General features: G+C 48.1%; 2 protein-coding genes across 4 annotated transcripts in view; one reads left to right on the top strand and one right to left on the bottom strand.

Annotated features, from left to right (window-relative positions):
- Positions 1-2,800, top strand: part of Baz2a (bromodomain adjacent to zinc finger domain 2A) — a 37,905-nt gene extending 35,105 nt beyond the window's left edge. For both annotated transcript variants that reach the window (XM_051176078.1, XM_051176077.1), the window contains exons 27-28: positions 41-184; positions 274-2,800. In XM_051176078.1, the coding sequence (XP_051032035.1) occupies positions 41-184; positions 274-439 (310 nt within the window). In that variant the 3' untranslated portion in view covers positions 440-2,800. The remainder of the gene's footprint in view (positions 1-40; positions 185-273) is intronic.
- Positions 2,801-5,993: 3,193 nt separating this feature from the next.
- Rbms2 (RNA binding motif single stranded interacting protein 2) overlaps positions 5,994-14,897 on the bottom strand; it is a 31,635-nt gene continuing 22,731 nt past the window's right edge. Inside the window, exons 6-14 of one of the 2 annotated variants that reach the window (XM_051176079.1) lie at positions 9,872-9,951; positions 9,675-9,784; positions 9,237-9,283; positions 9,015-9,108; positions 7,829-7,903; positions 7,352-7,417; positions 6,853-6,933; positions 6,407-6,491; positions 5,994-6,290 (exon numbers count right to left, since the gene is read on the bottom strand). In XM_051176079.1, coding sequence (XP_051032036.1) covers positions 6,411-6,491; positions 6,853-6,933; positions 7,352-7,417; positions 7,829-7,903; positions 9,015-9,108; positions 9,237-9,283; positions 9,675-9,784; positions 9,872-9,951 — 634 coding nt within the window. In that variant the 3' untranslated portion in view covers positions 5,994-6,290; positions 6,407-6,410. The remainder of the gene's footprint in view (positions 6,291-6,406; positions 6,492-6,852; positions 6,934-7,351; positions 7,418-7,828; positions 7,904-9,014; positions 9,109-9,236; positions 9,284-9,674; positions 9,785-9,871; positions 9,952-14,897) is intronic. The other variant, XM_051176080.1, reaches the window with a different exon arrangement.

Below are 14,897 nucleotides of genomic sequence, written 5' to 3'. Positions count from 1 at the left end.
AGGGCTGGGAGGAGTCAGTGTGTGCGTCTTGTACTAATAGGATCATCTTAATGGAGATGGAATCCCATGATGCGGCCTGGCCTTTTTTGGAGCCTGTGAACCCTCGAGTGGTGAGTGGGTACCGGCGAGTCATCAAGAACCCCATGGATTTTTCCACCATGCGAGAACGGCTACTCCGGGGAGGGTAAGGAAGTGTTGCTGCCTTTCTGGTTCTCTCTTTTTTTCTTTTTCTCAGCTCTAACCGCTCACAACCCCACTCTTCCCTTGTCCCAGGTACACTAGCTCAGAGGAGTTTGCAGCTGACGCCCTTCTGGTTTTTGACAACTGCCAGACCTTCAACGAGGATGACTCTGAAGTGGGCAAGGCTGGGCACATCATGCGCCGCTTCTTTGAGAGCCGCTGGGAGGAATTTTATCAGGGAAAACAGGCCAGTCTGTGAGGACCACCTTGTGTCTTCTGCACCCTGCCCTTGTCACCTGCTGATGGCTGCCCTGGGTGGGCTCACGTCAGACAGCGCTGAAGTCGACTCTGCCCTTGGCAACACCCACACCCTCTCGTCCCTAATCCCCTCTCCCTTCCTCCTCTTGGTCCTCAAATAAGAGATGCAGAGGTGAGGTCCTTCTGGACGGAAAGCCAAAAAAGAGAAAGAATTTTTCCTGTTTTTTTCTTCCTAGTTAAAATGGCAAGGGGTAAAGAATTCCCTTCCTGTCCCTGGCCTCCTCCCCTCCCTTCCCCTCCCTGTACATGCCCCAGCACCCTGGGGCTGTTTAACAATAGCAATAGTTCTAGTGAATGTGTGAAACCGAGAAACACTCTGTACTGTGTGCGGACCCGCAGTGACGGCCAGTAAAGTGGACTTAACTCCCAAGTGTGTCGAGCCGGACACCGGGCCCTGAACATGCTGCTTCCATGTTCAGTCCCTTCCCTGTTCCTCACTTGTTTCTCTTCCCCCTTCTCCCTGTTTTTACGATTTTTGTCCCACCCCATAATGTAAAAACTATCGTGTACGGGTTCTTTTCCCCCCCCCCCACCCTTCCCCTTATGTGGAAAACAAAGTTCAGAGCTCCCTGTCTGTCCTCATCTCCTGCCAATAGTTACCCTCTAAAACGTTGGATCCTCCTCACGTGCTGAGTTTTCTAGCTTTTCTGAAACTCTGACTGGGGAGAGGGCAGGGGGTCTTCCTGGGCCTTCCAGTCTCCTTCCCCGCTTCCCAAACCTCCCTCTTGGGAACTCCTCAGGGACAACTACTGCTGAGTCTGAGTGCTGCTCCGAGATGGAGGCCCTCAGAGAGAGGGGGACAGGTGTGTGTGTGCGTGTGTGTGTGCGTGTGTTGTGTACACGTGTACGTGTACAGGTGTGTGCACTTTCACACAGATGAGAGCTGTGACCCTGTTGTGTGTAATGCGATCCATTCATGTTCCCTCAAGTATGTTTTTATTCCCACCTTTCCCGATGTTTCATGCCGTCATATTCTTGTCTTTGGGAAAACACAGGAACTGTTTCTCTGGGGATAAGTCTGTCTCTCCTCATGGTTATATCTGTTCCAGCCTCTTCAAACTGTGCAATCTTTCAGCAGGAACTCTCTCCTCGCAGTAGCTTCAAGTCTTGAGAATTTGTTGGGAGAGGGTAGAACTGGATCTTTCCTAAACCATGAGTGTCTGGGTTTAGTTGTTTTCCTTCCTTGCATCTACTTCATATCCCCAGCAGCCAGCTCCTGGAGCATAGGATGGGTAGGAGGGGAGAGGGTCTGGTGTGCCACTGCCCTGCGTGACTAAGCCCAGGTTAAGCCCCCAACACGTGAGAGGAAAGCTGCTAACTCCGAGCTACAGCCATGGGCCTCTGGCCCCTGCTTTCCTGCTCAGCAAAGCCCCTCCCATCAGAAATTACGGGTACTTGCACTGGGGAGGTGGCTGCTAGCTGGCCTAAGCAGAGCTGAGGCATCCGAGCAATGTTCCATGGGTGGAGGTGGAGGTGGCGCATTCCTTGTACTCCAGCAGTACTGAGGGGTGGGGCACTGCAGGTTCCTGGGCAGCCAGCCCCTCCCTCCTTTCCAGCCCACCCTCCCTCCCTACCGCCTATTTCTAAAGTCGCCTTTTCTGTCGATAAACCTCAAAACTTAATTTTATTTGAGAATTTTTTTTTGCTTTTAAATAAGAGGTGGATTGAAGAATATTTGAATTGACTTTATATTATGCATAAATATTTATATTTTATCTAAATAACTGTGCCGTAACAAACTTTGTGTTAGTCAGATGTTTGGGACTGTTTCCCTTGGCATAAATGTACTGGATCCTTCATTCGCTGCTGGAGGTGGGAGGGGAGTGCCTCCTTGTCTGTCTGCTCCAGCTCTTTCCTAGGGACCAGGCCCCCTCTTAAGGGTGGGATGGATGGAGGTCTTGGACCTGATTTGAAGAAGCGGGGCTTAGGGGTGATGGGGTAGGGCATGATTAAAGGGGCCATTTCTCACTTTTCGTTTTCACTGCCCCTCGAGCTAGGTGGCTTTTCTCTTAATGACAGAGTATTTGGTAGGGAATGCAGGTTAGAGATAAAGACAACCCACCCTGCCCTGTGTGTCCTCCCCCCCCCCCCAAATCTGGTAACAGCAAGAAACCATCAACACCAACAAATTTCCATGTCCCTTTTACAGCAAAAGGGACTGACTTTTTATATAACCAAATGTGGTGTTTTAGTGACTTTTTGATAATGTACAGTTTTTTGTGAATTTAAATTTATTTCTTTCTATATTTTTAGGACCAATCTCATTTTTAATAAGGTTTTAAAAAAGGAAAAAAAGTCTAGAGAGGAAAAAAAAAAAAAAAAAACCTCGTTTTTGCCATGTGATGTTCCACAGGTGCGGCTGTAGAGAAGTGCTTGTCATTGAATAAACCACATTTGATAGAGACTCAAGAAGACGTGTGTGTTTCGAGCATGGGGTGGGTCTGACTGCCAGGCTGCCTTGTTTACCTCTGCTGGTATAGTGGGGCACTCGGTGCTGCTGTTAGTAACCTCCACAGCCATGGATAAGAAAGACACTAAGACGAGCTTTTGTGTTTTATTTAAAAAAAAAAAAAAAAAATTTTTTTTTTTTTTTTTTTTTTTGAACTTTGCAAAAGTAAAGCTCTTCCAAATCACAGGGGAGGAAGAATGAGGACCAGAAGTCAGCGGAGGAGAGCAAGCGAGAGGTAGTGTTGGCAGATACGGGAGAATACTACACCTTTCTTGGTAAAGGGGGAAATGTCCAGAGTTGTTATAAGTATAAATTAAACTTCCTCTCCAGGGTGGTAAGTGCATCCAATAGAGTCGTCCCCAGCCCGAGAGGAAGCAGGAGCAGATACGCTTGTCCCAACCCTGTTAGATCACAAGCAGCCCTCAGCTCTGCAGCTTCCAAAGCTGGTGTCATGGGGTCACTGCACAGCCTAGGTCCTGGCTTGTACAGGGACCGATCTGGACAGCTCACACTTGTAGTCCCTTCTAGAACAGAAGAGTTGGCATTAGTTCTAAGTCGAGGGAGACAGGGCAGTGAAGGGTTAGTTAGGCAGTGGGGCCGGGCCCTTGCTGGGTTGTGAGCCTGAGGTAGTTGAGAAATGAGGACAAGGAAGCTGGAGGTTTGGTTATTTTGGCCAAGCAGACACCTCAGAGCAGAGGTCGCGAGCGAGAGAGAGAGAGAGAGCGCGCGCACGCGCACGAGTCATTTCACTGCCACATGGAGACTGCCTAAGACAAGTACAAAGTGGTTTAGCTGCGGAGGAGAACGTCAGCTTCAGGGCTCTCCTAGTGCAGAAAGACATTTAAAGCAGCCAGCTCTGAAGTGCAGTGGCTCACAGAGGACGTGGGGTAAGTGGTGTAACAAGGCACAGATTTGGTTTGCCTCGGTAGACTGATACCCTAGTCTCTGAATTCAGGTCTAGAAAAGGCTGGCTAAGTTTGGACCTGACCACCTAACTACTGGGCTGTATTGCTCTTGCCTAAGCCAGCCTTCAATGAGTGCAGTTGAAACGTTTCCCACATCATCCAAAAAGGTCAGTCTGTCTGCAGCCTGAAAGGGATGGTACTAACACTGAGATGGATTAGGCCTGAAGCCCACCTTAGGAGTGGACTCTAGTATGTTCTAATTGGAAACAAAATGCTGTGAGCATCTGTAATGAGTGCTACTAAGATGTGAAGAGAGAAGGGTCTGACCTTTGTGCCAATAGGATTCAGGAGGCCCTGGGCATGGCGTGGAGAGCTGCTTCCTGTGGGGCCATGCCGTGCGGATTGTCCCTCAAGAGCCTGCATCCTTACTTCCTGTCTCCACTGAGCAATGAGCCAACAAGTGAGGACGGAAATCACCAAGCCGAATTATACAGTGCCATTTTTTAAAAATGCAGGTTACCTTCATTTCCCATGTTCACACCTGTTTAACCGGAAACACTAGAATCTAACTCACCCAGGAAAACCTCAAAAGGGAACTTTAAAACCATCAGACATCGGGATTGCTTTAGAACTACGGAAAAAGACACCTTTTCAGGGGCAGTGACAACAGGGTGACAAGCAGCCTTTATGAGTGCCCTGCCCGCCACTGAGGACGCAGACTTGGAAGACAAGCACAGAGCTTGAGGCCGCCTGTATGCCTGCCACTGCCATGAGCCCCTTCTCCCACACAGGCCTCTGAGCACATTCCCCAGCCCCTTGTCTCCTGGAGGTGAGCCTGGCTTAGATGTCACATTCTTACAGGAGGGACAGTTGGGACAGGCATTTAAAGGACCCTCCTGACACAGTAATGGGCTGATGCATTGCCCTTTATCCTAGCACCCTGTTGTCCTTCCACAGGAAGGAAAATGGTTTGTGGCATTCTGGTTCCCTGGGGAAGGGGTCCAAACACGCCAGGGCTAGACAGGGCACTGCAGTGAGCAGAGCTAGGTCCTTTTCTTGGGCCTGCACAGCACACAATGAACCGTTATGATTTCCATCCCTTCAAACTGCATTTGGCATACACATACAACCATGAATGAGCCCTGCTAAGATAGCTTCCGCTGAATTCTTAGGTGATTTGGCCAAGTCACAGCTCTGGAGATTACATACAGCCATGTGCCCGGGATGAGGGGCTGAGACTCCAGTACGGAATGATCCTCCAGGAAGCAAAATGGACAGAATTCAAAGGTCATAGCTGGCACTCCTGGTCGGGTACATGAACACAATGAGGCTCTGTCCAGGGCTGGGCTGGGGATTCAGCCCATTGCAGAAGACAGGGAAATACTGTCACTAGTCTAGATAACTCTTTGTCAGGGAGTGAGGGATAGAGTTGGTGAGGTGCAGTTCTGTCCTGTCAAATGTTCAGTCTGCAACGAGTAAGTGGCATGCATGCATGACCACTCCCCAAGCATGGAAATCAAAGATGATAGACATGGCAACAGCCTCTTGGGGACAAAATTAGCTCCAGTTAAAAGTGCATGGGAGAAGAATCTTAACACGGACTGAGCAAGGCCACAAGCAGCAGGGGTGGGGGGCTGTGAGGCCTGGGGTAAAATGAAGATACTCCAGGAGGCAGAAGAGGTGTCCCAAAAGCTGGAGCTGGGTGACACTTGGCAGTGCTCAGGGCCAGTCAGATGTCAACAAGCTCATCCTACTTGGACTTGCCACCAGATTTAGTTGAAGGGTGACTTCCAAAGGCTGCACAAATGGCACACATCTGCTTCTCAAAGTGTCTTCTCGGAGGGCAGAGAGAGAGACACCAGCACTTCAGTACCAGTTACACGTGAAATCTAAGGCATTAACAAAATTTAAAAACTGTAAAAAGGCAGAGTAGGCAAGGCTCAGCTAAACGGAAAAGAAAAAAAGAACAATCCGGATGAGAAGTTAAAAAACAACCAAGCCTCGTTCGTGTTGCACTCAGGAGTGAGTAGGAGAAGCCCTGTGAGCTCAAGGCCTGGTCTACAGAGCGAGTTTCTGGCCAGCCAGGGCCACAGTAAGACCCCACCTTGGGGGGGGGGGTGCAATGCGACTGAGCTGAGAGCTTTGCAAAACAAGAAATTTTAAGTCTGCATATTTAAAATATATCAAAAATAGTCCATAACTAAACTTGGCAAGCAGGACTCCATCAATTTTTCTTTAAGAAATAAATCATTTTAAAAGCCTTCCTAAATATTTCCAACATATCCAAATGTTTTTGTGAAGATGAGAAGCAGCTCAACCAGTGTTAAGTTTTTCTGATCTTGAATGTAGCACATAAAAAATGCAACATGGTTCCCGTGCTCCATCAATGAGAAAATAGCCCCAGGCAGGCAGGTGCAGGCTTTTCTTCTCAAGCAGGCCTATGAGGAAATGAAGGCCATGTGTATGTGTTAGTATTCAGCATGGTCTACAGATCTGTAACCTGCCGAACCTTCTGGAGTCTGGGAGCATCTCCAAAACCACATAAAATTCTCACCTCATTACTTGCTGAACTGGAAAGGGTAGACCCCATGGTCTGACGGTGTCTCCACGGCCACTTGATTCTGCTGACCACTGCTCTCCTGTATCACAGCCAAGAGAAGTTGCTGATGCATTCCTACACTCACCTCCCTCTGAAGACTCACTAAAGCAAATCTAAGGCTGGGTGGCCTCCCAACTCACCCACTCCCCAAATGCAGGTGTGCTGGAAACATCCAAGCTGGGAAGGGGAAGCGGCCCAGCTGCTTTGGGGGACAGTGAAGCCATTGCTCAATTCCAGAGCATTTAAGCAACTGAGGTTGATCCCGGTCTACACTGAGCTGAGCAGGCTGGCTGTGAGCACCTGTGCAGTGTCTCCTCCCCACACCCCTCACACCCACCAGTGAGGAGCAGATCAACAGTGCGAGAGAACCCTGCCTCACAGCAAAGGAAGAATGCTCCTACCTCAACAGAGACGTTGGAAGAAGGCACAGGAGGGTACTGGGGGATGTAAGCTCCTTGCATAGCAGCAGCTGTTGGCATGAACTGGAATGAAAAGGAACAATGGTTCTCAGGCAGTTTAAAGCTGTGAAAAGCACTGAAATACCTTTATTGGTGTGGGTGCTTCTTAAAATGTTCCTGATGGTGCCCAAGTACATTGGCCTCGTCACAGATCTGCCTGACTTCCCTCTGCACTGCCTTCCACACCCTTGCAATACACAAATGTTTAGAACTTACTTAGTCCCATGACTGAGAAGCACTAGAGGTAGGAGGAGGGCAGAATGGCTATATTCCCAGCTTACAGGTTCTTTTCTGTTTGTCCTCCTGAGTGTGGGGATGGCAGGCATTTACCCCAGGTCTGAATATACCTTAGATGACCTGAGAACACACTTCCATCTGTCCTAACTACGGGTGTTAAGGAGTATTTCACAGGCAGTCATACTCTGTAGAGACAATCCCTTACCGTGCCCAGGCTGCTGAGTGACAGGTGGCCCAGTTGCTGGGTGAGAGGTCCCATCATGGAGGCAGTCTGGAGAGAGAGAGAGAGGGTGGTCCATCCCTGGTATAAGAACTGAGCCCTAAAGGAGGCAGCGATTGATGGCAAACAGGGACACGCTGGCCTCAAACTCAGATCTGCTTGTCTCTGCCTCCCAAGTGCTGGGGTTAAAGGCCTGTGTCACTACACCCAGGTCTTTATTTGCTTTTTAAGATAGTTTATTAACTGCTCTGTAAGCAGGCAGCAGCCCAGCTCTGCGATAGGAACAGCACCCTGACCTTCAGTGTGAAGAGGCCTTTGCCTGAGGACTCAGAATTAGGGTTACTGTTGGGTTGCACAGTGCACTAAGCCAGAACTCACACCCACAGATCCTGCCATCAAAGCCCTTTGCTTTTCTTTACGTCAAATTGTCTCTTTTGCTCCTGCCCACTTCTGAACACTCACTGAAGGCTGCATGAGGTACGCCTGGTGTTGCATCCAGGATGGATTAGGTACTTGTAGAGACGGCTGAGTCACTCTCTGATACAAGCAAAAACAAATAAAAATGTTAACCTCCCAGGCTCAGTTACTGAGACTGTTGAGCAAAGACCCCCACAAACTGGCATGTCCCTTCACAACACAAACAGAGAACAAGCTGTTTTTCACAGGTATGGTGCTGGCACACCCTTAATCCCAGCACTCGGGAGACAGAGGCAGGTGGATCCAAGTCCAAGGGTAGCCTGGTCTACATAGAGAATTTCAAGCCAGCCAGAGCTACATAGTGAGACCTTGTCTCAAAAACTTTTAAACAGAGCTGGGCTGTGGTGGCACACACCTTTAATTACAGCACTCTCAGGAGGATCTCTGAGTTCAAGGCCAGCCTGGTCTACAGAGCAAGTTCTAGGACAGCCAGGGCTACACAGAAACCCAGCCTCCCGGGGGAAAAAAGAACACATAGGCAAAGGGTCGTGAAATAGTTCATCAGGTAAAGACATTTGCCACCAACTCTGAAGACCTGAACCAGAGCCCTAGAACCCACAGGATGGAAGAAGAGAATTCTCTACAACCTGTCTTCTGTGCTACAGAGAGAGTGTGTGTAAGACAGAGAGAGAGAGAGAGAGAATGAGAATATGGTTTTAACAAAAGATATTGGGGAATGGGAGACAGTTCCTCGCACCCACACTGTGGCCCGCAGGCATCTAGAACTCCAGTTCCAGAGGACCCAACTTCCTCGGGCACCAGGCACACATGAAATACACATTCACACATAAAGTAAAAAGACTTTTAAAGAGATATGTTGTGAGAATAACATAATACATGTTTTCATAAATTAAATTGCTCCCAGAGCCCCGTATGTATGTATGTATGTATGTATTCACATGAAAGTGACATGCAACAGGAAGGGGAATATGCGTGTACTTGTGGGATGTACTTGTTTTGTTTTTGAAGCAGGGTCTCTTGTAGACCAGACTGGTCTCAAACTCACAGAGGCCTGTCTCTGCCTCCCGAGTGCCGGGACTAAAAGCATGCGCCACCAACGCCAGGGCCAACAGGATCTTACATGACATTTTGTGAGTGTTGTGTACAATATAGAAAAGCTTTATATTCCTTCACCAAAAACACGCAGCAGGGAGAAAACGCCATGCCTTACCTGGTACGAAGACACAGGAGACGGAACATACGGGGAGAGCCCAGACTGAGCAAACACCCTGCTGTGGGCGATGTTGTAAGGGCTTGGGTAGAACCTGTAGAAAAGAGCTTCATTCAGTGAGAAAACCTCAGGAAACAGCCACCTGCACTGCTATTCGAGAATCAAAATGAAACACAAGCCATTGACATTCTCAAGTGCTTTAATCATATGAAACACCCTTACCCATTCTGAAGAGCTGTGGTGGGGTCATAGGTCAAGGCCATACCACCCTATAAGAAAGAATACAGAGTTCTTATATATTTTTTAAAGATTTATTTATTTATTGTAATTTATTTATAATTTATACAGCATTCTGCTTGCATATATCCCTGTAGGCCAGAAGAGGGCACCAGATGGCTGGCTGTGAGCCACCACATGGGCGCTGGAAACTGAACTCAGATCCTCTGGGAGAGCAGCCAGTGCTCTTAACCTCTGAGCCATCTCTCCGGCCCCCAGAGTAATTATTTTGAGCCCAGAGGATCCACAAGTCCCACTCTGGGGTTTTTGGAACTGAAGAGCAGGACAGCCGCACTGACTGGGCTCAAGCTCGCCACCAAGGTGCACAGCAGCCGGCCCGCCAAGGCCATCCCTTCCCCTTTAATGCCTCAGAGATGTTTTTACCATGTCTCCATTCCTTGGCCAGGCCCGGCCATTTTCCACAAATTTTCCTTGACTCTGTCGTTTCTTTGGCCCGCCATCAGCAAATTTACAAAGCAAGGGGTCAGATGGTGCTGGCAAGAGAAAAAAGCGGAAGGGCTGGACCATCAATTGGCGCTCACCCCTCCAGAGGCTCCCAGCCTGAGTCCCAGAGGCCTCACCTGCTACTCCAGGGGGCGTCTTTAAATACTTCCCATTAAAGTGAGCGATGATGGCTTCACACTTCTCCGTGGACTCCATCCTACGAAGCACATGAGGAGTAAAGCTCTCACCTGTCCAGGACATGCGTTCTACACACATTAAGCTCAAGAAGTTACATGTGGTACAAACATGTTTCTCTCACACATGTTCATTTCAAGGCATCTATGTTTCCTTTTCTATTTTTATTTTATTTATTCATATTTATTGTTCTTTTGAGACAGGGTTTTTCTGTGTAGACCTGGGTGTCCTGAAACTCACTCTGTAGACCAGGATGACATTGAACTCACAGAGATCTGCCACCAAAAAGTGCTGGGATCAAAGGTGTGTGCCACCAACAGCTCACTTTTTTTTTTTTTTTTTTAAAGACCACATGTGTGTATGCCCCTGGCTGGCCTCAAGCCCCCATCTAAGGATGCCAGTGCGCGCGTGTGTGTGGTGTGTGTATGGTGTGTATGTGTGTATGGTGTGTGTGTTTATGTATGAAGTGTATGTATGGTGTGTGTGTGTGTATGGTGTGTATGTGTGTATGGTGTGTATGTGTGTGTGGTGTGTGTATGGTGTGTATGTGTGTATGGTGTGTGTGTGTATGTATGAAGTGTATGTATGGTGTGTGTGCATGTATGGTGTGTGTATGGTGTGTGTGTGTGTGTGTGTGTGTGTACACACGTACCCCTGGCTGGCCTCGAGCCCCCATCTAAGGATCACTTTGACCTTGTGATACTCCAGCCTGTTCCTCCATGCCTGACTTTTATGCATGCTAGACGGAACCGAGGATATCATGCACTTGTGATTAAGCAAGCACACTACTGACTAAGCACATCTCTGACTTTATTGTAAAATTCCTAATGGGGGGTTGAGGAGATGGTTAAGTGGGTAAAAGGCACTTGCTAGCAGGCCCAGCAACTTGAGTTTCATCCCTGGAGCCCATGTGGTGTTAGGAGAGAGCCAACTCCTGACCTCGACACATGGGCTGTAACACACAAATCGGCACATGTGTACACACAAAACAAATTTAAATTTTTTTGAAGTGTCTACTGAACTGTTAAAAAGAAAATTCCTAACGGTGCCAGCATGGTGGTGCACACCGAGTGCCAGCATTCGGGAGGCAGAGGCAAGCAGATCTCTGTGAGTTCAGGATCAGCCTGGTTCTACTTATCCAGTTCCATGACTGCCAGGGCTACACTGAGACCCTGTCTCAAAAGAAGGGACAGTAGGGCAGAGAAATGTTTCTGTGGGTAAAAGCACTCACTGCTCTTGCAGAGGACACAGGTTCTGTTCCAAGCACCCAAGCACCCACATGACGGCTCACAACCATATGTAACTCAACTTACAGGGACCTGATGCCTGCTTCTGACCCCAGAAGGCAACTGGATCACCCTTGGTGCCCATGCATACATGAAAGCAAAAGACGCACATGAATAAAAATAAATAAAACGTGTGCTTGCACAAGCTATAGCTATTCTGTCAATAATTGTCAAGACCCAGTTATCTACGCCATATTGTTATGTTTGGTAGTTATGTTTGGTAGTAAAGAGCACATGAAGCCAGTAGATGGTACAGGTACTACAAGCAAGCTGGATGAGCTGAGGGACCCAGCCAACACAGTGAAAGGGGGAACCGACTCCTGCTAGCTGGCCTCTGACTCCCACAGGAGTGCAATCTGGTGCTCCCCCAACAACTAACTGATGAGTAAACTCTTTAAATGGGGTGAGGGCATATGTCCCATGGTGACAGATGGCAAGAAGGCCAGTGTTAGAGCTGTTCCGTGACGCTTCCTGCTGGGGGAACAGGCCTGAGAAAAATGATGAAGGTATCGGTGGCTATTCACCACCAACAGCTCAGAAAATTAAAATAGCTGTCATTGTGTCCCTCACCTACACAGTCCCCGCTCTGTCCCCATCTAACACTAGACACAGTCTCCGCTCTGTCCCCATCTACAACCTAGAGACACAGTCCACATTCTGTCCCCATCTACAACCTAGAGACACAGTCCCACACTCTGTCTCCATCCTACACACTAGACACAGTCCCCACTCTGTCCCCATCTACAACCTAGAGACACAGTCCCCGCTCTGTCCCCATCTACAACCTAGAGACACAGTCCCACACTCTGTCCCCATCTACAACCTAGAGACACAGTCCCACACACTGTCTCCATCCTACACACTAGACACAGTCCACACTCTGTCCCCATCTACAACCTAGAGACACAGTCCCACACTCTGTCCCCATCTAACACTAGACACAGTCCCCGCTCTGTCCCCATCTAACACTAGACACAGTCCCCGCTCTGTCCCCATCTAACACTAGACACAGTCCCCGCTCTGTCCCCATCTACAACCTAGAGACACAGTCCCCGCTCTGTCCCCATCTACAACCTAGAGACACAGTCCACACTCTGTCCCCATCTAACACTAGACAGTCCCTAGATGGTCTCTAGGATGCCGTGAACTGAGAACATATGCCCTAAAGTGGATGAGCCAGCTCGCACAGGTGGCCCAAGTCTATAGTTCCGGTATTCAGGAGGCTGAGGCAGGAGGACCGAGTTTCAAAGCCAGACTGGGCTCCACATCAAGATCATCATGTCTCAAATTAAAAAAACAAAACAAAAAACTAATAAAAATTTAAAAATAAAGGAAAACGTGTCAAAAACAGATAAACATCTCATTTTTAATTTTATATAATTAATATGATGTATGTTCCACAGCCATTTTATGCTTGATGTTATAATAAGAAAATTTACCTACATTGATAGGCATAACTATTTCATTTGATTTTCAGTGTGGGTTAATATTGTATGACTATGTCACGATGTAGATATCCATTCTCATTTTTTTAACTATTGCAATGAACACAAGCCCAGTTAATTCTCATCTTGTCATACCTCAGTCTTCCATTAGGTGGCGCTACTCAGATTTAGCCAGAGCCCCTATTATTAAAAGAAAAAATTGGGGGCGGGGGGAAGTTTTGTTCTTTGAGATAGAGTCTCATATACTCCAAGGGCTCCCCATTCTCTTGCCTCGATCTCCCAAATGTCAGGATTACAGGGTGGGCCACCATACCCGGTTCACCCCTAGTCTCTGATGTTTGGCCGAGGGAGCATTTGTGAGCAGGTAAGAGAGAAGAGAACACAAAAGGCTCAGACCATTTAGCACAGTGATTTTTGAGCTAAAAACGAGTAACAGAATCTCATTTCAAGTGAAACTCACTTGTTCGGTTTTTGATATTTTATATATTTATTTAGCTAGAGTCTCAGTGTCACTCAGGCTGGCCTTGAGCTCTCAGAGCTATAGCTCAAGCCTTGTTCAGTTTTTGTTGTTTCTGAGGCAGGTTCTGCATTATAAAATCAACTCTAAACTTTCTATGTATCCCAGGGGAGCCTTGAAATTGTGACTTTCCTGTCTTGGCCTCCCAAGGACAGGGGTTACAGATGCATGCAACACCCTAACAGTTATTGTCCTTCTGAAACCCTAATTGACCTTGAACATTTATTATGTATACAGTGTTCTGCCTGCATGTATCCCTGCAGGCCAGCAGAGGGCACCAGATCTAATTACAGATGGCTGTGAGCCACCATGTGGGTGCTGGGACTTGAACTCAGGACCTCTGGAAGAGCAGCCAGTGCTCTTAACCTCTGAGCCATCTCTCCTTCCGCCTCCATATGCCAAGTGCTGGAATTACAGGGAGGCATGTCACGGCACATCCATCTTGTCCCTCACTGGAGATGAAACTGGGGCTTCATGCACTTGAGATAAGCACTCTGCCACTGAGCCACATGTACAGTGTGTTCTGAGACAGGGTTGAGACGCATGTGGCCCTGGCTAGCCTCACACACCTTATTCTTCCAGATACGCTAATTTGAACTTGTAACAATTCTCCTTCGTCTCCTGAGTACTGGAATTACAAGTTTGTGTCTGGCTCAAAACAAAAAAGTCTTTAGAACAAATTTTTACATGTTTATTTTATCTTGGCTGTGGTTACACAGGCCTTTTATTCCAGCACTCAGGAGGCAGAGGCAGGCGGATCTCTTTGAGTTCAAAAACAGCCTGGTCCACAAAGGAAGTTCTTTGTTACACAAGAAACCCTGTCTTCAAAAACAAAGAGGGAATACATATATTTATTTTTTGTGTATGTGGGCATGTGAGTTAAGGGATCAGAGGACTTATGGGCCGTCTCTCTACCATGTGAGTCTGGGGATCAAACTCAGGTTGGCAGGCTTGGCAGCAAGCACCTTCACCTGCTGAGGCGCTTGCCAGCACCCAACCAAAACCCTAAAATAAATCGAAGCAAAACCATTTTTTAGGTAGGTAGATCAGCTAAAGCTCCTGACACAGGAGGTCAGAGGAAGGCAGGCTAGAGAACAGGAGCTGCTAAAGCTGGGAAATGTCACTGTCACTGCAGGGGGCGAAGTGAGTCTCCCTCAAGATCTAACAGGTGGAGCAAACCTTGCAAAGCTGCTTCATCCTACAGGTGTGAAGGCCAGGTCTCTCTCTGCGCTGTTGCCCATTCGTGGTTAATAGGAGGCAATAAGGAAAGCATGAAGAATGGATAGCTGTGCCGCACGGTGGAGCATGCTTATGATCCCAGCACTTGGGAGGCAGAGGCAGGAGGATTACTACCAGTTCAGGTTACATGCCAGGCCCTTGGTTCGATACACAAGCACACAAGCACACGCACACGTGCACATGCATGCGCACACATGCGCACACACTCAACTGCCAAGGGCTTAAACAATTGTTAGTACATTGTATACATTATTGTGTGCTTGCACAAGCCGCAGCACATGCAACTTGCTGGAGTCATTTTTCTCCTTCCATCATGTGGTCCATCAGGCTCGCTACAAAGTGTTTACCTGCTGAGTCACCTTGCTGGCTGCTATCGGGTATTTTTGAGCATTATCTTGGTCCATGTAGGGGGGTGGGGCACTGTGCGTATATCTGTCTGTCTGTCCGTCCGTCTGTGCAGGTATGCGTCTGTCTCTGTGTG

This window comes from Phodopus roborovskii, unplaced genomic scaffold (assembly GCF_943737965.1).
Source record: "Phodopus roborovskii unplaced genomic scaffold, PHOROB, whole genome shotgun sequence".
NCBI lineage: Eukaryota > Metazoa > Chordata > Mammalia > Rodentia > Cricetidae > Phodopus > Phodopus roborovskii.
Note: the sequence above shows the minus strand (reverse complement) of the source record. Positions and strands in the feature narration are given on the sequence as shown.